Source organism: Cygnus olor, chromosome 2 (assembly GCF_009769625.2).
Source record: "Cygnus olor isolate bCygOlo1 chromosome 2, bCygOlo1.pri.v2, whole genome shotgun sequence".
In the NCBI taxonomy this organism is placed as follows: Eukaryota; Metazoa; Chordata; class Aves; order Anseriformes; family Anatidae; genus Cygnus; species Cygnus olor.
Genome location: NC_049170.1, coordinates 17,234,911 through 17,257,712, shown reverse-complemented (window position 1 = coordinate 17,257,712; position 22,802 = coordinate 17,234,911). Strand labels below are relative to the sequence as shown.

The 22,802-nt window shown below is 39.1% G+C and overlaps 1 protein-coding gene across 4 annotated transcripts in view; it reads right to left on the bottom strand.

The window, feature by feature from the left end:
* The window catches only part of MPP7 (membrane palmitoylated protein 7), a 151,668-nt gene that overhangs the window by 50,929 nt on the left and 77,937 nt on the right, over positions 1-22,802 (bottom strand). For all 4 annotated transcript variants that reach the window (XM_040548046.1, XM_040548048.1, XM_040548049.1 and 1 more), the window contains 2 exons: positions 15,745-15,822; positions 11,116-11,196 (listed from right to left, as the gene is read on the bottom strand). In XM_040548046.1, coding sequence (XP_040403980.1) covers positions 11,116-11,196; positions 15,745-15,822 — 159 coding nt within the window. The remainder of the gene's footprint in view (positions 1-11,115; positions 11,197-15,744; positions 15,823-22,802) is intronic.

Sequence of the window (22,802 nt, the reverse complement as noted above, 5' to 3'; positions counted from 1 at the left end):
GCCCGTGTCATCTGGTAAAGGTGTTAATATTCTTCCAGATGACAGCCCTATGTTTTTCCTCAACTGTGGATTACAGTAGAATAACCTTGATTTTAAACCAATGCTGAAGACTCTGAACAAAGTCTTTTACATTCACAACGTGATTCGTGTAGCTAAACTGTTCTTGACTGTTTTCGAAATAGGGCTTGGTAAAGCCCTATTTAAGTAACTTCCAAGAGCACAAAATACATGGTTTGCAGACGGGAAAATGCTTACACATCAGCACTTGTCCAGCATCTTGGCAATCCTTGATGTGTTCTTTTTTTGAAGAAGGGGTAGCATCCTGACAATACTGAAACAATGGGTGAACAATTGACTGATGGGTCAGGCTCAAAGGGGTATACAGGGTTACAGCAGGCTCATAAAGGTATTGGGGTTACATCAGGCTGGCAGCCAGTCATTAGCGGGGTTCCTCAGGGCTCCGTTTTGGGGCCAGTTCTCTTCAGTGTTTTCATAAATGATCTGAAGGCAGGACTTGAATGTATACCAAGTAAGTTTGCAGATGACACTAAATTAGGAGGAGCTGTTGACTCCCTCCAGGGCAGAGAGGCCTTGCAGAGAGATCTTGACAAATTAGAGGGCTGGGCGATCTCCAACCTCATGAAATTTAACGACAGCAAGTGCCGGATTCTGCACCTGGCAAGGGGCAACCCCGGCTGTACGCACAGACTGGGGGCGAGAGGCTGGAGAGCAGCCCCGCGGAAAGGGGCCTGGGGGCTCTGGTGGAGGCCGGCTGGCCACGAGCCAGCGGTGTGCCCTGGCAGCCAGGAGGGCCAGCCGTGCCCTGGGGTGCGCCAGGCACAGCTCACTGGGTGAGGGAAGGGATTGTCCCACTCAGCTTCAGTTATGTGGCCAACTTTTAGGTGCTGTAGGTGAATGTTATAGGTCCATGTATGCCTTTCAGAAATCTTACATGAGTTAGAGAAGGTTATTTCACGTGGTAATGTCTTTATATGTAGCCAAAGAATTTCTTTGATTTGCATTTCTTTTTTTTTTTTTTTTATTTTCTCCTGCCAACCTGCCTGGCTTTACTTTTGTTTATTTTATCTATTACTTTGTTTATTATATGCTGGCTGCTAATGAGCATTTTCATTTCTGTACATCTAAGACGATTGCGACACAGGCTGTCCATTTGACACCAGCTCAGTTATCACGTGAGATGGAAATAAGAGCCTTTCCAGCATAATCTGATGATTATTACTTAAATATATTTATGCAGTATCCTTTCATCTCCTTTATATCATTTTATATCTACGTTTTTGATATGTTGTATATTGTTATACGTATGCTCTGTCAGCTCTTAACAATTTATGAGTGTGCCACAACTGTTTTCTAATTTTCTCTGGCTGTCAGGTGTGAAAAATCAAGGCTTTTCTTGCTGTTTTTAAAAGGACTATTTTGCTATTAACTTTGATTTTACTTCTTCCATTACAGTAGCAAAATAATTCCACAAATAAAGACAGCAACATATTTTCCCAGAGCTCCCCACTCAAAAAATGTTTTCTACAAAAAACTCCTTTAAATTATGGCTGCAAGTGGCAATAGAAATAGCAAGTCAAGTTCTAAAACTGAAGAATTAAGTATAGAACCTATTGTTCCTCTAACAAGGTTGCCAAAATGTGTGAGGGAGGGCTTCCCCAAATGGCAGCCTGTTGCATATGGTAAAAAATAATTTAAGAAATCTATTGAATAACCCACCTTTTCACTCAATCACAGCTTACACGCCTATCAGAGAGCATTAAAACATTATATTTAGCAGATGTTAACAATAACCTTAAAATTTCACTTCCTTTCTCCACCAAATCCATAGCCATTCCTCCCTTCAAAACAGCAGTGTTCAACCTCTAGCAGAACACAGGCACCAGGACTCAGAGAATGAAGACTAATTTTCAGAACATATATAAGATTAGCCTTCGATCTGTCTCTCCAAACAAACAATGGGGACATTTAAGCTAAGTGCACGGAGTCACCTCTGTCTCCTTGCTCTCCTTCTTTCTCCTTGGCAATCTCTTTTGCAAGTAAAGGAAGGAAAAATTTTGTAGAAGGATCTCATTCACTTCTTAATGAAGTCTGCCCAGTGCTGTCTGCTGTCCTTCTCCCCCAGCTTCATGGCTGGTGTGCTCAGGATATCTGCAGGCTATGTTCAGGACATCTGTGGGCTATCCACCAATCATTGTTACCACACCACCAGTGCTTTGTTCCCTGCTTATTGAAAATTTCCATATATTACTTAGGTGGAAAATAAATATTTCTCTCTCACTGCTGGTTTTTGACAGCATACCATCCAAAATTAAGCATGTACTTGCTGATTTACTTAGGCCTCTGATTTTGAAAATGAGCATTAGGTAACTTCCCAGTTGACATACAAAGAACATCATGCTCCAGCTCACCATATTAATAAAGTTAAACTAGTTGCATAGTAAAATCTTTCAATGTAAGAGCACAAATCCTGTAACCAGTCCTATCAGCAAACCTCAGAGAGCACTGACAAATAAATAGTTATAAATCGTGGACAATTATGCTTTCTAAACACATACTGTAGTCTGCGTTACCATACGTGACCATGAATGTTTCATAAAGAGGAGAACAGTCTCCCAGGACATGAGCAAAAATAGAAAACATTGGTTCAGTCGGGAAGACAAATCTCAAAAGGAACAGAGCCAAAAGGTCCTCCAAGTGCTTGGGATGCACTAACAGCACAAATGGAGCTCAGATGTTAACTGACCTGAAATTTGTGTTTGGCTTTTCCAGATGCAAAACCTGAACAGTTGTAGGCAAATTCCAACAATTTCCAGCGGAAAATGTTGACTTTGCAGAAACCACATATTTCAATGAAAAATCCCTGATGGAAAATCCTCAGCAAGTCTAATTGCAAAGGAAATGGCGAAAAGAGGACAAAGTTTACGTTAAGATTTTTTAATTACATGTTACAAGAAATGTTTCATAAAATTTTCAAAGAAAAAGCATTTTTTGGTTTATATTATTATAGCCCAATATTTTCTTTGAGTACTTTGTATGTTAAAGTTCTTGTAGAAAAATGCCTGCTGCTTCCTGCATAGTAAATTATATTGTCAATTTTTGCCAGTGACTGTAAGGCAGCTTTATAAAGCTCTGCTGATAAAGGCTTAAAATGATTATTTTTTTAACAGAACAAGTAGCACTTTGATCCGAGCAGTCTATTAGGACACTGTGCAAATCCAATAAGCCCCAGATGGCACAGGTGATGGTATCAGCAGTTTATCAAATAAAGGCTAGAGTTTTACAAACTTCTTAGAAAATATAAGAAAACCAGAACAGGATAAGACAACTAGAAGAGTATGCTTCAAGCTAAAAGAAGCACTTTTTCTTATTTTTTTTTTTTTTTTTTTTTTTTTTAAAAAAAAAGAAACCTAAACAGATAGAAGGAACAGTTATGTGAAGAATACAAACTGCCCTGGTTTCACCGTCTGCAGCTTTAGTTTTGTTTAACTCCTGCTTATATTCTGAAGGAAAGCCAAGGAGGTACTTATTAGATGAAAATGTTTACAAACACAAATTGTTTATGCTTTGTGAAATTGGAATTCAAATACATTTCAAATAAATTGCAAATAAAACAGCAAGTGTAAATCCTATATACAGTTTTCTGGCATATGTATCTTTGTCATTTCAAGGCAATTTAAAAAAATTGAAAACAACTTAGTTTTAAGAATCCGTATTTTCTCTGAGCAACATATTGAAGTTGTCCATGGATAAATTAAACTGAAAACATTCCCAGTCATACGACAGTGGTTTTCCCTTCACTCTGCAAGTTATCTTGAGAATACTTCCAAAATTCTATTCATTCTACGGTAATAAAAGAGAAGCCAAGAAAAATACTTAAAGAATGTCCACGGCTTGTTCCATGCACAGCTACAGGTACAGCTCCCAAAGTGTTCCAAATAATTTACATTCTCTTGTACCATGATGCATTGAAGTGATTCACAGTCGTGCCTTGTGTCCCTGTTTATGTACCTGCTTCATGTTTCAAACTAGCAGCTGGCAGTCCTTTCAGTGCACATAAACAGAAGATAAACTCTGCTGAAATAGGCAGAACCACCACTGGCATTCTTTGGAGGTTAAAAAAGTTTAATTTCCTCCAGGTCACAAGCGGTATAAACATCCTTCAAAACAGTTTTAGCACTGTGGCAAAGGCTTTTAAAATAATTATTGTTCTGCTCAGTATACCAGTGACCACAAAGGACATATTTTATATGAATTTAAAACACACTAAATTTACCGTAACAGGGACTTCAAATGATAAAATTCTCATTTTAATACGTAATGATTAGGAATGTAACTGCCTTTGTAAACAAAAAGGTAAGAGCAAGTAAGATATGAATGATATATCCGGAGTCTGGGTCAAAGTGAATATAATTGGGATAAAATTGTTCAATGGGCTAAAGGATGGTCCGTTCTTTTTATAGCTTTTTAGTTTACAGCCACAACAAAAAAGTACCTAAAATGTTCATTCCTGTAGTTGATTGCTTTGGTTTTTCAGGTTTCAAGTAATTTAAAAAAAAAAATAACAATTATGCTCTTGTGCTATGGCAGTGTTCCAAAAAGAACACAGCCTTTTCCAGTTCGTTAGAAAATGAATTGAGAGCTACTATTCATGAAAGCTTTTTAATTAAAAGTGGAAGAGAATTTGAAAGCTTTAAAATGTTATATGGAATATGCAAATTAAACCAATGCTGCTTTTTGTTTCCTACTTAGTAGGATATTGATTTCTGTGTATAAAGGGCACTAACATAAAAAAGTCACTGCAAAGATTTTGGAGCAAAGAACAAGACAAACATCTACACTGATGTAAAATAGCCTGTAAATATATCAGAAATCTAGGAATACTGGAACTTACTAAATTATTCATTATTCAGTTTAAATGCAAATACTTATTAAGGGATTTTCTCCCTCTGTATCACAGCTGATACAAAATCAGCTCTTAACAGAGAAAGTACATTTTCAAAAGCTTTACAAGTACCTGTGCAAATTCGCCTTCCGTGTTCAAATTATTATTTGAATGTATCTTTAAAAAATTGTAGAGATTTTTCTGGAGAGAAAAAAAAAAGGTGCTCACATTTTTCCTTCTAAAAAGCACAGCAAATTTTGTTGGTAAATAATACTGTTCTAGGGTTATTTCTGTTTTAGTATGTCATTAAAAACTACAGAATGTATACTGAAAAAAGATGCAAATATTTACAACAGAAATAATATAAGAAAAAATATTGTCAATATTCTCTACATAGTAGGTTAGAACTGTAGGCAGAGTTAAGGTCTAAGTCATGATAATGACATTTCCTTGATATCTGAAGAGAAGACCTTAGGAACTACCTTACACTGAGAAATACAATCTTAAGAATTTTGTTCACTTCAGGTTTCCCAAAGCGTACATACAAAACAGTTGCATACATAATAGTGAGGCAGTTCTCAACAGCTCGTCAATGCTCAACACACTCACCTCAACTCCTCTTTCCAGAGTCCAGAACATGTAGTCATGTTTAAATGACAGAAAGACACCATCCATATTTTAAACTCACCTTTGGTTAAAAAGTATACTGGATCAAAATCCTACCATTACTCTTTTAAAAAATCGTTTAATTTTACTGTTAATGAATAAATAGATTAGAGCATAGGTTAATTCAGCCAGCTGTAAGCTCAAGAAAACAAATATCTGTCCTAGCAGAATACTGCATGACATGCCTGCCAAGTGCTCATTGAAAAACCTTCATCTTCCTAGTCTCTTCCATCAAGCTACATGGCTCCTTTCCTCTTCTACTAATCTGATCTCTTTTCTAATGCTTCTTGAACTCATTCACTCTTAGTTTGATCATCTTTCATATTTACTAAATCTGCTTTCTTACGGTATCTGTCTCTGGGGTTCTGCCACATGACTGACACAGCAACTCCATTGCCCACTTTCGCTCCCATCTGCTGACACATAAGACCGTTTTGCTAACTTGATTGTGACAAGCCCATTAAAGTCTGGAATTAAATTCCCTTTTAGAATATACCTTGTGTTGGTATCTTGAATCTCAGTCTTCCAATTCATATATTCCAAGCATTTTAATCCTATATATATTTCAATATTTTCATTCCAATTTATGCAATTGCATAACAATGAAAAATAAAATATTCTGTATCTACTTATCTCACCTAATTTTTCCTCCAAAATGAGTGCTCTCAGACAACAGCAATGCTTCATAAAAAAGCCAAATTACTCTATTAACACGTCTTTCTCAATTGCACCGGTAGCTACTTGATACATTATCATTTTTAAACTTTCTGATATAACTTTCACAATTCTGTACAACTCCCCTCTTCACATGCATTCTGTTTCCTATCACATAAATTCCTTCAATCTCTCCAAATTATAAACTATTAAAGCTGAGAATATTTACCTCTTTATCCTATTATTCATATTTTATAAAAGAACACATAGGAGCATCTTCCCTTAAATCAGAAAGATCATTTTCTCATGTATAACCTCACTATATATTCTAGTTTTCATGTTACAGAAAATATAGAAAGAAGAAAATTAAGCCTTCTTTAAGAGACGTGTTTAGGGTTATGTCAAACTTCATGTGTGATGTATTTACAGCTCACAATAAGTAACTTTATTGTTGTCGTTAGAAGAGCATGCTAAGGGACACTTGTTCCTTACATGAAAAACAGTATGATACCAAAGTTCCTCACTGTGCTTTATTCAACCATGTATAAAATCATGTAACTTCGATGTAAATGCCCTGTCCATCAACAGAACTGGAACGTAAAACACAAATCTTGAAAATATAAACCATCTTTTAAATGCTTCCTTCATAAAATAAGCAAGGTAAGCTTGAAGGAGGATGAAAAATAATCTAATTCATAGTTACATGTCAGGAATTATGAAAGTCTTAAAAAGTCATTCCAGGAACAGAGAAGAAAGCCAGGAGCAGGTTGCAGTCTTCCACTTCCAGCCAGAAGCAGGAATTACCACCTTTAAACACAGCTCATCACCCTAATTTATACAGAATGAAAGCTTACAGAGAGCAACACAGTCCCGTTCCCTGGAGGTTATGACAAACACACCCTCCTCCCCAGTGTTTATAATGAAAGTGGTGGGTAGCTGTTTGGCATAACACCACACAGACTAATACACAATTAATCTAAAGCACCAGCTCCTGGGTTGAACAAATGGAAAGGATGAAAAGAAGCCCCACCACAGTCAAAATAAAGGCCAGGAGGCAGGATCTGCACCCAGCAAGCTTTGTACTGCAGCCACGGGTGCTTCAAGGCCTTGGCTGCCTTGTGAGACCCAAGGAAGAGAGGAGAAGTGCAGGGGCTGCTGTGGCACAGAGACCGCCGAGCATGCGTCACTGAAACACACCAAGGGTCTGTGAGTGCCGCTGTTACACTGCCTGGTAAAACAGACAGCAGTGGAAGACAGAAATTTCACTGTCGGAAATCTGAAATGTTTATCAAGACCTCCAGCAAGCAGATCCGAGCCCAGTGTGCCCACATTTCAAACTGCCCCAAGATGTCCCTGCGGAGGCCCAAAGATGAGGCCCTGTGCGGCACGGCATGCAGGCCGGCCTGGGCGGCCCAGAGCTGTCTGCAGGGAATTTACTCTGCCTACAGCTGACCTGCTAGGCTTATCTTTAAGGTGTATGCTTTACTGAAACTGAATAAAAACACACAAATAAAATCCCAGTAATCCCCGCATACTGCACTGCTATAAGGAACACAAGTGCAGCAATGTAAGTTTCAATACAGCCACTTCTACTCAGTTATCATCATTCCAGCTTCCACAAGTTAAACTCTTTTTAGCAACCTTTTAACAACCAGCTCAGTAGACCTGTTATAGCTGCATACACACACATTTTGTACCAGTTATCTTCCTCAACTGATTTGATTGCACGTTTGGGGTTATGACACACAAGGGCTGAAGATATGCATTGCTGTATTTATGATTTCTGAATGAGTGATAATGAGAACGAGAGATACGTTTCTGGACTGGAAACACTGCATTCAACTCAATTCATGGTCAAAGGTATAGAAATACCGTTCCACTTGTTGTTAGCCATAGCAAGGTAAAGCATGCCTACTGAATGTAAACTGTAAGTCTTTACTACCCATTGGAATTTAAAAACAATAGACATTGCTGGCCTGTGTCCACAGGATTCTGCAATTGTATTTTAAATCTCTAACACAAATGCAGTATCTTACACACAGATAAACAAATCCACTTGATTTCTTCCCGGAGCTAAATGCTCTGCTCTACATTCAGTGTTCTGTTTTAATAAGGTGAGATAAAACACAACCATTGTTATTTCATATAATCATGGTAAAGGATGTCACAAGAAAAAACACGCAGTGTAGCTGGACATTGCATCCAGTTTTTAAAAGACCAGCAATACCCAATTTGTTTGTTTGTTCGTTTGTTTTTCCCAAAAGAAAATGCATTCAAAAAAACCTTGGAATAACTTTTAGGACATTTTGAAAATCTCAGGTCTGATAAATGTAAATGTCTCAGAAAAGTTATTTTCTTATTTAAAACATTTTGTTATGGATGAAAACCATGAAACAATAAAAACTTTACACATACAATAAAAACTTTACAAATCAGATGCAAACACTCAGAAATATATTCAACAAAACAGTATTGTAACCCAAAAGGAGAATATGTAAATATTAATCTAAATCATACAGTTGCTGGAAACCTCTCCCAGTCTTTTTCTGCATGTTAACCAAACCTGTGAAGTTCCAGTCACCTTTCTAGACCTGTCCCTTTGCACAACCAAAAGTCTGGAAGCAGTGATGTAGTGTAGTAAACTAATCCTAGCCGTTCCACACCATGCCATGAACGTGTTACAACAGAGCTGGAAGAAAGTGGAAGCGCTCCTGCTGGCTCCAGCTAGCACTGTAGTTACAAGCCAGGTCAGGAGAGGAAAGTTTCCCCTGCAGAGTAAAACACAGCCAGCTTAAGTCAATCCCAAATTAAGCCATACAATTTTTCAGATAAAGCCTACCCAGCATCATTGGAAAACATGCATCAGTTATCCCAAGTGATTTCAGATGTGTGGAAAAGAATTGTTCTAGACATCATTTTGCCCCAGGAATCTAGATGGGAAGAAACAAACCCTCTCCAGGCATCAGCCTGGAGTGAAGGGCTAGAAAATCTGCAATGTACCACATAAGCTCAGATATAACTGAACAAACTCAAGACAATCTTACATGAGCAACTGGAAAAACTGAGTCCCAACTCCTTTGTTCATTTCCCTTCCTGCCCAAGAGAGAGCAGGGGAAAGCATCTAAACCTAAAGCTTGTGACTCCATCCATACTTGCATGTGCACAACATGATGGAGAGGGCAGTGATGTTCACCATCTCTCCCAGTAATGCTTGCCAGGAGATGGTGGATGGAGAAAATAATGGATGGGAGAAATATCAGGCATACTGTCAGTTCTTTCCCCTAACGTGCATAAACCCTTTCAACCCATGCAGGACAGGGAAACCTGTGTCTTGTGCTGGCTAAGCCAGTCTGACCATGCAAAGGGCTTGGTACCCTACAGCTGGCCACTTCCTCCTCCTGTAGCCAAGAAACATATTCACTAGGTTACTGCACTTGTTAAGCACATTAACTATAGCGAGGATAAGACACTTCTCCACCTAAAATCCTACTAAGATTACTACATTGCATTTAACAACTTAAACGTAACAGTGAGATTGAGAGAGAGACAGAGAGACAGCAAAGCAGTGAGGAAATGAGAGAGCTCAAGTGAGAGTGAGGGGGGCGAGACAGAAAGGGGAGGAGAGAGGGATACTGAAAAAGAGAGAGAAAGGGAGAAGGAGAGGGAGAAACGCAGTAGTAGCAAATTAGCTGTCTTCAGACTCAGTACACTAAAGCTTCAGAAGTGTGACATGCATGAACAGTCACTAAGGAAATACCTGCAGTGACACTTACAATCTCTGCAATTTAATGCACCGACTTTTTCTCTTGTATTAAGCTATTGCCACTGCTTACCCCTTCAGAGAAAAAATGGCTTGTCACTTTGCAAACTAGGGAACAACCAACAGTGCAAAAATCTTTAAAAAGGAGGTACTATTGATCTTTGGTTTAAAACTTTGTAGCACTTTAAAGATATCACAATGTCAGGTTTTGACATCAGTGTTTTACAGGGAATATAAAGAAGAAACTGTGTCTTAAAAAGCGCTCCTTTCCACAGTTTTTCCTCTAAACTTATCAACTGCTTCATTTAATTAGCATTGCAAAATGCACCTAGAGCACTGAGTTCTTTGTTCTCTTCACAGTGGAAAAATAATGTGATAGTGTGCATTAACAACAGTACACCGGGGAGGCTCTGACTGGCTACGAGGAAACAATTTTTACTATGAGGGTAATTAGGCCTTGGAACAGGCTGCACAGAGAGGCTGTGGAATGTCTGCTCCCAAGCATTTCCAAGACCTGGTGGGATAAAGCCTGGAGCAACCTGCTCTGTACTCAGTGTTGACCCTGCTTTGAGCAGACTGCTGGACCACAGACTTGACAACCTCCCAGGGTCCCTTCCAACCTGAGTGATTCTACGGTTCTATAGTCTACTGACAGTTGCACTACGGTGAACCCCAGGGTTTTTGCAGAAAGTTTTCAAGATTATAATTTTTTGGAAATAACATACATCAGGAACTTTCTTTCTAAGTGCCAGGTCATAGCATTTATGCACCATGTGATTAAATCAATGACATGACTGATGATCTGGTAGTAAATGCACTTTTTACATAAATGTATGAAAAGTGTGCAATAAAAATTAGCTAAAAAAGAAAAATCAAGCACCTCCTTTTTGGAATATGTGTTGCAAATACCCAATGGCTTTCCACTGATTTCCTTTCACAAATATCAGTAACAGCATAATAATCCATAGGCAACATTAAGGGTGTTTCTCCATAAAACGTATTTCCTATTAACATTGCGTCCATTTCTTGGAAAGGCATGGATTTGTTACAGCAGACAAAAACCCATGCAGCCCTAGAAAGCAGCTGCACACACCCATGCAGTCAGCCCTCTGCAGGTGCAACATATCCTCACCTTGAGATTGGGCTTTGACAGCAGTTTCAGCAGTTCTCTGATCTCGCTGTTCAGCGGCTTGCTCTGCAGCTCCTCAGCCAGCTGTGGGGGAGATTGAATTGACACAGAGACCATTAGGAAAGCATTGTTTTACCCAGTGCATCAGTGACAACCTAGAATCTATCTTGTTCAAGGTTATTACTTTCCAGTGTGTTCAAACAGAAGCCAGCATGAAGAAAAACACCATCAATCACCGTGCTTCTCTTTCTGGCCCTCAGCGGACCAGATTTAAGCCAGGCCTTTCGGCTCAGTTTAACACAAGTAATCATTTCTGGCAACAGTGCAGCCAGATCACATTCTGATTTATAGCAATGAGGGCAAATCCCAGCACTTCATTTAAGTGAATGGCCCTTCGCGTGCAGACAAAGGACTGCTTGTAAAAATGACTGGATCAAACTTTGACACTGTCTATAAAAAACTGTTTCGAATGAGGTGGTGAAATCCACACTGCTTCCAAAAACCCACAGTAGCTGTGCTGTTTAGGAGCAGGATAAGAAAGCAAAGTGCCCCTACAGTGCAAGCAATCTGAACCTTTTATTATGTTTACACATACACTGGAACCAGCTTGTTAAACGTGAAGCAGGTTAATCATAATATAGTTTGTAACAGGTCATCAGCAATTCAAGCCCCTAAAATGCACAAACTCTGTCTTAACAACAAGATCGGTAATTTATGTTTGGTTATATTACAAAATTGTGGTTTGGTGAACAATAGAGCAGCAGTCTAACATTTAATCCCATGGCTATTTGGCTCATGTCTTTAGTTTTTCTTATCACGACATTCTCCACTAATTTGGACTCAAGAGGCATATTTTACTACAGGATTTCAGACGTCAACTATTTTTCCAGAAGGAGGAAAAAGTAAAACATATTTCACAGCACTGAACTTTGGTTTAAAATTCTGAAGTACACGGCTCATAATCCAAAACGTGATTTCAGATAATCGCTTATTTTCTTTGCACTAAATCACTATCATAAAAATGTCTCAAAGAAAGATTGGTTATTTGCAGCAAGTAATTTTATTCATCTAGGTTGATTTTAAAGTCTTACTTGCAGTTATATAAATTTTCAAAATAAACTTGTAGAGAAGTACATTGAGCATAATTATATATAATAGACAAGTCTAGAAACAGTTATAGACAACATCAAACATAGCTTGAATACTTCTTTTTTAACCTTCACATTAACACAGAACTAACAGAACTGAAAGAAGAATTGATCACCTACACTCCTCTAGCCTTTATTCGTGTAAAAAAATGTTCATCACAAACACATCGAAGTTAATCTTAACAATATCTGTGCATTAATACAGAAAGATTAAGAAACAATCACTGTAGGAAGGTCAGAATGAAATATTTTCATATTTCTAAGCCAAGTATTGAGGTAATCTGCCTGCAATTTAGTCTGCGTGTTCTATGAAAAGCTCTGCAAAGATCTGCGAAGCTGAAAATAATCTGTTCTAGGAATGACAGCAGTTCAATGACACAGGTTCCCCTTTGTTCTCTTTTCATTCTTTAGCTTGTACTACTCGTTGCAGAATAAATTCTATTCATTTGTGTTTTATTGATCAAGAGTGGTAATCACTCAATAAGAATGACTGCTTCAGCATTTCTCTCTCGGTTGAAATGTGTAGAAGCAGCTGTTAATTCAGCAGAGCTGGTATTTGATTTGGTGGTACAAACATAAATGCAGGTACATAATGTTTAGAACAATGAGAAAAGCAAAGAATATTTTGTTATTGCTTTAACAGATGTTTGAATCTCGTCATAATTTTTAAAAAAAAAACTTGTTCAGAGATGAAAAAATTAAAAATTTGTTTGCACTCACATCATTTACAAGAGTTTTCCAAATATTCCCATAAGAATCTTAAAGGCTCTGTGTAATAATACCCTGTGCTGTCCAGAAAAGCAGGAAGACAAAGCTGTGTTGCCAGATCTGCGGACAGGTATCACCAGAGCTGCTTACTGGGATTCTGGCAGTCCAGGTCTGGCTTTTTATTTGTTGTTGTTGACATGCAGAGATCTGTGAGAGCTGCTAGCAGCTGTACAAGCTATATGGAGAGTTTTGGGTACACTGATATCATGCTAATCACCTCATATGCCAAAGGCTGCAGGAAGAGCTGTCAGAGAAACTCTTCCAAGATTCTCTGTGGAAGGAACCACAACATTTTATCAAGGTCTTTTGGAAAAGCTCTGACTTTTCTCCTGGAGAGGAAAAACCAAAACAGTGGAGAGACACAGATTTGAGTGAGGCTGGAGATACGGGGAACACCGGGACCTGAGAGTTTAAAGTTTCTTGAGAAAGTTCTGACTTCTTTTGTCAGTACAAGAGGCGTTATGTATAGTCTATACCCAGAGCTCCAGCAATGTTTAATTGATTTGCATGGAATCAAGAGTCCTGCAACAGATGCTGCTGCTTCAAAATAAAACTCAAACAGAATCTCTGATGGAAAAATCAGTCTAAGAATCACTGGTGGTGAGGAGTGAGAAGGGATGGCAGCTAGGAAAATGAAAATGTTTGGAAAAGAAGCCTACTCACAACTGTTATCTCTGAAATTGATTCAAAAATCAATACCAAAGGGAAGAATAAAAACACAGTCCTTAAACATTTTAGTTACATTAGCAACACCTCAAATTTAGATTTTAAATCAAACAGGAAATACACACTTGGTAATAAGAATATCTCCTTCTTTGTTTAACTATAGAACAGCTACTATCACTAGGAAAAAACTCTAATTTAAAGCCTGTTGAAAAAAACTGTGTCAACATCAACATACTTTTCAATCCTTGACGCTGACAATTAGTCAGAGAAATGTGCCAAAAATTGAACAACACTTTAATCCTTAAACTCCACGGGATTTGGAGTTACAAAACACCCTGCATGTAAATTAACTTCCTCAAAGGTTGCTGATAACTACTGAAATACCAAATCCTGCAAAACGCTAGCCTGACTTCAGCTGCTAGAGGACATCCCTGGTCTGTGGGATGGTGCCCCTGAAACCAGCTGCTCAGCTGCACCTAAGAAAAAATGAAGTGCCTGCAAAAGGATCATTAAAAAGCAGCTGTGCTTAAAAAAATAGGCAGATGTCTAGAGATATTCATGTCCCAACACGTGTACATTCTAAAAATACTCCCATATATACATAATAATACGTTCACAAGGTAGAAAAAATCCTGACCTTTCTTAACTGAAGAGTGACAGAGTACTTCAATTTGAGGATTTCCAACACTATACAATTTAAATGGAGCTGAACAAAGAATGAGGTTGCTCAGCATTTCTGAAAATATTAAGAACTAAGTTCTGCATCCAAAAATAAGAAATGATTCTTATTAAGAATTTTAGCCCAGAGATCCGTAACACAAATGTTAACAAGGATTATTAATATGTCATCAGGAACTTAATGAAGAGAATTTCAACCAGCTTTCTAATTTTCAAAATTACTATCAACATTATTCAAAGCTATTTGACGGTTAAAAAAATATTACTAATATATGCCCGATGTCAAAGCTAATGCATTATTATACCTAGTATGCTATAGGATATAGCTCTCCTCCTACTGAAACGTGATTAAATTATGTTATATCCCTTTTCCAATAGACTTCAAATGTTTAATATAGTTTTTTCTTTAAAATGTTATCATTCTCTATTCACAACATTAACAATTAGCCTAATTTCAAAATCAAACGCTATCAATTATAGCAAAAGATAGTTGAGATTGTAAAACATCTATAATGTATCTGAAGTTTCCAACATGCTTTATTTGAAACAGATCCTAACACATATTACCTTTTTCAAAAAACAACCTGAAATCATCAGGTGCAACAAAGATTTCTGGATTTCACCTAAACCACAGTTTATTAAACATTTCTCTGTCCTGGCCTACTTCAAGTTCAGTCATAGTTTATACAGGTGTGTGCACAATTCATCTGAATCGTAGAATTAACCAAATAGAAAGAAATGGCAGGTTGGATTTTTTTTTCTTTAAAATAAAAATTATAGTAACAGGAAATTAACTACTCCATCAATGCCGACCACTTTTACAATTTATTTTTTGGTTATGAAGGTAATTTGGAAAGCTCCAATATCCATAAATCACTACTGTACTTTTTCTTAAATAGTTTTTGTGTTTTTTTTTGTTTGTTTTTTTTTTAACAAGCCTTCTTCCTAGGCATTTCATATGCCTCATTTCTGTAGTATTATCTGTCATTTTTCATGTTCTGTCAGCAGTACTGCTATCTCATTTGTCTTTATTTTTCCAAAGCATTCCTCTTGTCTGTGACTTTCTCAAAACACTAATAGCTGACAGCTTTTTCCCTCCCAGTAGAATTCCAACCTGTAATTTCTATTACGTAGTTACCAAAGCAGAACAAGAGGCTATCTAAGATGCAATGTTTTTATAACAGGCAAGTGAATAAAAATCAAAGTAATATCAGCAACAAGCCCAGTGATGACAGCACCTTTGGAAACATTTGCAGCTTCTTATGATTTCAGCTCAGAGGATTACATTCATATGTTTGCACTATGAGGAGTTCTGCTTGCAGACAGTTTTTTGGGAGACTTGGTACCAGTGATCTCAGCAGGGGACACTTACATCATCTGCCAAGGCTGCTGCACTGTGGAGTATGGGCACAGGGTTCTGCTTTTCATAATAATGCAGTTTTTCATGGATCTAGAAGACAATAGCACAAAACGATAAGTTTATTTAGCAGCATGAGAACCATTACAAAATACCCCCGTTGAGCTAACTGATCTGTTGAGTGTCTGTAACTAGAGAAACATCCTTATAGTAACCTACAGGCAGCAATCATGTACATGTAATTCATCATCATCCTCTGTTGAAGTGCTAAGAATATGAAATCAGATGGAAAAAATGCTCAGTATGTAGACCAACCCACAGAAAAACTAAACATTTGTGATTTTTCTCTCCCAGCTCTCTATGTCCATATTTCTAACATATTGCTTTAAGTATCAATTACATTTTATATTGCTGCTGAAAACACAAAGCATAAAGTGTTTATCCCCAAGATGGATATAAAAAAAACTGTAAATTATGATTTATGAAGTGAAATAATAGCCTGCCACCCACATCTTGACAGACAGCTTGGTGGAGTGGCTGCCGTCATTAAAATAATTCAGAAACAAGGGCAAAGTAGTGCTAATATGAATTCTAACACATCTGAAAGAAAAAGGCAGTCCTTCAGTGAGCTGAAGTCATTTAGGAGCATTTAAAGTTTTTAATGAGGAGTCATCAACATTAAAAATGCAGTGTGCTTTGGTTCTTTCAAAAGGGGAAAGGATATACCATCATTTAAATATACAGCTTCTTCCCACCTCCACAAGTCATGCATTTCAAAATTTAGATTTTTTCCAGTGTGAAAGCTTAAACGAGCCAAAATATTTTAAAGCTTCTAAAAGGTTTCTTACAAGTTATTTCAGAATGACATAAAGTAACATATTCAACATTCAATTTCATTTACACGATTTTCCTCAAGATACACAGATATGCAAATATGAATTCAAATTAAAAAAAGAAAAAAAGACGACAGCAGTCTGAACTGATGCAAACACACCTCACCCTTAGGGCACCGCTGCAGCCCCGCTCCTCCGAAGGAGGCATGGCCTCCAGATGGTTGGAGGAGTTGCAGACACAACCTCTGTGCTTGGCAAGGCGAGGAATAGGAGGTCTGGCAAGGACCACTGGGCTCAGAGCTCGGCTGGGGAGCCCCTCGTGTCCTAGGGGCATGGGAACCCCGACGACACCTTATCCCTTCCCAACGCGCCACTGGGAGAGGAACGGCTCAGTGGCTGGGCAGCCAGAACAGCTGCAGCCCAAGCAGTCCTCGCTGCACACCAGCAGCGTTCGGCATTGACTGGCTCGTGTCCGTGTTGCACCGTTTCCTCCAGCTTCCCCTCCTCTCACACTTGCTTTTCCTCCACTGACTTGTTCACCCGGCATCCTCGCTCTTCTCACTCCCCAGGACTCCCTCGCTCTTCTCCCCAGCCCCTTCTTTGGGATTCAACCTAACTCCTAACTACACCCACGACAAGCTCATGCTACGCAAATGATGCTTGCTGGTTTTATTGTTTCCTGCTGGGCTTCATAACAGCCCATAACACGTCTGTTCCTACAGACTACAGGACTAAAGGTCCCTTGAAGTGAAGGCCATCTGATACTGTGTTGACGCCATGTGCCGTAACAAGATCTAAGTCGCGGTTGATTCCTTCATCGTTTCCGTAATCCGGGTAAGATGGGTTCTCCAAGTGGTTTGCCACAGGACGCCGAAGCTCTGAAATGCCAAGGTGAAGCACGAAGACAAAACAGTCGCTCAGTTGCTATTGTAAAAGGATCCATTCTGACCAGGATTAGTGCTTCATCTAGAAAATCAGCGCAAAGCACTGTTTTCTCTGGAACGAGAGTCTGAATTTTACATAGCTTATGTAGACATTGTTTACTCTGAGAAGTAAGAGTAATCCATATTGGATGTGACATAAAGTATAAGTGACTGGAAAACTTCATATTTCTAGCTTACAAAGCACAGAAACTAAACAAAACAAGGAGCTGCAGCTCCCTGAGTTTAGCAGAAATTTGTGATTTACTTAGACTGTGAACTTGAGTAACTAAAAGGCATAATAAATCAAAAAGTCTCATATCCATCATTTTTTGATTGCTTCAGCCAACATCTTGATTTTATCCAGGCTGAGCTTCCGTCAACTCCGAGGTTAAAAGCAGTCACCTCTACTACCTTCTACTTGCTCAAAGAAAATAGAGGAGCCACTTCCAATGGAGTTGTTCTTACCCTGGACAACCTGAAAGCGTCCTTACCAGTGAAATTTAAAAAGATGCCGTGGCATTCTTGCACAACCTCTTGGAAAAAGTGTAATAAAATTGTAAATCCATGCAAGAAAAAATAGGATTTTAAGAGGACGTACTATGCAACTTCAACAAATTATTGGCTCTGCGTATAACCAGCCAAAGGTTGAAAACCAGTTTTTGTTCTCCTAACAGTGGATATCAGAACTCAGCTAAGCATTTAAGGAAATCATTATGATTTTAATTGATTACGGTGGAGTTGCGGAGGGTAACTGCCTAACGAAATCTGGTGCAAACAACAGAAGCTAATCAAGTAAGCAGGAAAATCTAGCTGTAATTATGAACCGGTTCTGCATAGTAGGTTTTGCTACATCGGAGTGGAAGTTTTATTAGTTTACTGTACTGACCTTGTGACTGCCTCAGTTACATGTTCTATGGAAAAAGACACAGCAAACTCAGCACACTTCCATTCAAGCTGCAGTACAGGTGGTGTCTTTCTAAAAACATCTGATGTGATTTAATGGGTACTATTTTGCTTTGTTTGCTAAATTAATCTTAGTGTGTTTTTTTAGCAGATCTTTATGTGGCAAAATCTGTCTTTCACCTCTTTGTAATTTGAAGGAGTTGCATAAGCAAATTTAAAACAACAACAAAAAAACCCCTCTGGTCTGTGCACAAAGCTGCAATCAGTGCACAATACACGGATTACCTTTCAGATCAGTATAAAATTACCATCATAACATTAAAATGCTACTTCCTACTGCTCTCCTACAGATACCGCCTACCTCTAACTTCTGGATAACCGATGCATTTGTAATATATGCAGCACTTATACATAATAGCTTCCTGAATGCAGTAAGACAGGAGATTTGCTGCAATTCAACTGACAAAGCAAAAGTTTCAGCGAGGCAGAAGATATGTTTTCAGGAAGCTTCTTCTCTCCAGGTGTCCAGAAATGCGTGCCAAGATGATCTGCTCCAGGATTTTCCCACAGATCACAGTAAGGCTGACAGAGCTGTAGTTCCCCACATAGTATTTTTGGCCTTTTTTTGAGGGTGGGTGCAGCACTTGCCTTTCATCTCTGTTCTCTCTCAAGGATGAAAGGGCACACTTGCAAACTCACCTGGTAGACTCCGAATTTCCCAGACTTCAGGGTGACGGATGATTGCATTTATGACTACCACCTTCAGAAAAACTGCGATGTGCACTGCTGAAATTTGTGGCAACTTCTCCACATACTACCTTTCAGCTAATTATTTTCCCAAATATGAAATTTGTAAATCATGCTAATATATCCACAACTAACATTATATTTCCAAAATTCAATCCTTACATAACTAGAATTTAAATTTTAAATATGTAGATTTAGTGACTGCATTGATGAAAGCTTTTAGGTGGTTCAAGCTCTGCAAATCCAGTTGAAAAGCAGAAAAGGACAGTGCAGGTACTTTGCCCCTTTGGAAATCTCACTCAATGAAATTAAACAGTAGTAGAGATTAAAATAATCCTGAAACACTTTGAGAGAAGTGGGAGTGGACTCAATACGGTAGAAGAGAGAGCGTTTACTATGTAAGATAAAGCATTTCATATTCGCAACCATTTATTTGAGCTTCATTCTAAAGAATTCTATTTAATGTGAAAGGCAAATGTATCTTGTATTCTGTGGCCATACTAGATTTCACCTATGAAGTTTCTGGAAACCTTAAGATTGACCTTAAGAACCTCCAAAATGGACCACTTTCCCATCAGATGGATCCACACAAGAACTGCAACATCAGGCATGTCATCTCCTTTTTCTGAACTTAGAGAAATACATTCTTTAACTGCTCATTGGATCTACTGCTACACGTGTAAGAACAGAATGTTTTTAAAGGAAACATTAGAATTGTCAGCAAATTGAGAGAGGAGTTCCCTGTAGCTGGTTTGGAAAAAAAAAAAGTTTCTCCTCAGTGCCAGTGAGCTACACTAAAGACACCAAGAACTGCTAGAATTAATGGAGTTTTAAATGTTCTGTGCATCAAAGTAAAATAAATTTCCAAAAGAGAAATAGAAGCCTTTTTATGAAAAATTATTCAAAAAATGCAAACGTTAAGCTTTTTCCCTTTCAGTCTTCACAACCTTTTCCATTCTCATCCCTTCTCCTCTATACTGTGAGTTCAGCTTCGTCTTTCTGTCCTCTCTTCCCTTTCTCTTTTCCATCTCAAAAATATATTTTCATCTTCCTTGCTTCTGTGTTCCTTTTGCTATTTTCTAAATACAGATTATTGATGATCACCACATTTAGGCCAACTGCAACTACCCTGCAGTCCATAAGCTCATACTTACATTAGTACTCCAGTCTGTGGGTACACACGCAATGGCCACACACCTTTCAATCTTACAAAAAACGTGAGCAAGCACTAAACCTAAACTTCATAAACACAGTAGGTTAAAAGAATGGTTACTGATTTTTACTTGTTGCGTGTATTGATCAATCTAATTTAATTTTATGAGGAATCAGCATAGAAGTTAAACACGACATTTAGGCTGAGAACACATATTATACTATCATGGCCCAGTGCAAGCTTCAGAGCCTGCAGGTAGCCCTTGTTTGAAAAGCACATGGAAAGAACATGGGTGGTGGTGAGAACACGAGGAAGGAAGTTGCAGAAAGGATCCAAGTCGAAAACAAAGGTTCATTAATAATCAAAAACAGGCAAATAATAAGATGCCAAATATTTTAAAGGAGACAAACTTAGTCTTTTTAACAGAACAACTGGCATAAGTATATATGTGTGTAAGAATATACATGCAAATACTTATAACCCCAAAAACACTGTATCAACACCAGTGAACCATACTAGCACATAAAAGACAAGAAACATCACAGGCATTTGTGAGCATATTCTTCCAAGTGCACAGTTGTGCCACCAGTTATTTACAGACACACCAACACCTCTGGATAAGAGCTTTTTTACAGCAATGACACCACGCAGTACACAGCGGAGATGATTTTGTGAGAAGTTTGTACTGACCATCATTCAAAGGCAGAGAGCAATTCTGGAAAACAGAGTGCATCGCATCAGAGGCTTCTGTCCAGGTCCCAACTGAAGTCCCCCATGAGGACCAGGGCTTGTGAATGTGAGGCTGCTTCTATCTGTCTACAGAGGGTCTCATCTGCTTGGTCTTCCTGACCAGGGAGCCTGTAACACGCTCCCACTATAATGTCACTTGTCCCTACCCTCCGTGTAATTCTGACCGTAAGCTCTCTGTCAGCTCCTCCTCCGTCCCCAGGCAGAGCTCCACACTCTGCAGCTGCTCAGTGACACGGAGGGCAATGCCCCCTCCTCGTCTCCCCTGTCTGTCCTTCCTCCTTCATGCTTTCTCTCTTGCTGTACATCACATTTGAAGGCTTTTTAAAGGTTGTGGTGATGGTTTGTGGTTTTGTTTGTTTGTTTGTTCTTACTTTTGCAGTTTGCTGTGCCATTTACCATTTCACTATGTTTTGTCTGGAAGACCTATGATGAAAGCACGGGCCTTGAGCCTAATCTAGTATTTGGGTCCCACATCGCTGCCATCCCAGTTCTTCAGGAACCTTTTCGTGGAGACCATTATCAATTACACCTTCTTCCACTTCTCCTCTGAAAGTCAATTTGTGGAGAAAAAGAAGAATGCCACCTCCTATTTCTCCTCCTCCAGGGTAGGTATTCTCTGCTTTATTACAACAGCTATTCAGCACCTTGAACACCCCAGGGTTAAGAGAATGCTCGTATTGGTGTGCCTCAACTAAATGATCTGGATTTTCCTAAAATTAGCCAACTATTTAGGAACATCACACAGGGGGATGCCCTGAGGCAGCATGGTCATAGGTGGCAAGGTGTGTGGGCATACAGAAATATAGATAAGTAACCAAGAGCAGTTGTCACCTCTGACAGTGTGTGACTTCAGCCCTGAACAAGTGTGGGACCCTGATGACGTGACAGAATGCTCAAAGGAAGGAAGGATGCTCTGCCAAAGAGTTAGAAGCTCTCACACTGTGCTGCGGCCTGGCCTATGCCTACCAAGCACTATTGAGTGCTATTTGGCAGCACCCTCAAAGGGGTGAGAGGGTCTCTGGATCTGAAGACATACAAACGGACACTGTGGCTACATCAGAGGCCCAACAATCAACTCCCATAGTCAGGAAGAACCAATGGAAGCAGAGGTCAGCTAGGTTAGTGAGGTAGGAACAAACTTTTCCTACAAGGGAACTAGAGGAACCATCAGAAGAGGCAGCCTGTTCTGCAGCAAAACAGTCACAAGAGCAGAAGGAGGGAGAGACAGAAATCATAAATGAGGGTCCCTATCCCCGAGCAAACTGCAAGATACGCAGGAAGATTACACCTGCCATCCAGGCAAGCAAATTATCAGCTGCTTTCTCTGGTGCTGGGATACTGGGGTCAACAGTCAGGAACTGGAGAGCAAGGAAGCCCAGCAGCTGGCATCCCTTGCTAGGGACCAAGGGATCAACAAAGGGATCAGAAAAGGAGCAACAATCCGCAGCTTCTGGAAGTGGTTTCTGTCAAGCAAGGTATCCCCTCGAGGAAGATCCTAGAAACTGCCAAGGCAAGCTGAGCACGACTGAGGGAGGCGTCCCGTAGCTGAAGGAATTAGCTGTGGTAGAGGTGATCTGCAGCAACCAGGACAACAACCAGGCATCCAAAGACCCCTACGAAGTCCAGTGCATGTGATCTATGTGGGGGAATTTTGTACGGAGCACACCGATGTTGTATGTCAACACAGGCAAAAATGGATTGGACAGACGTTGAGGCACCATCTGTGACAGACTGGCCAGCCAGCCTAGGCAATCTGAAGAGAAT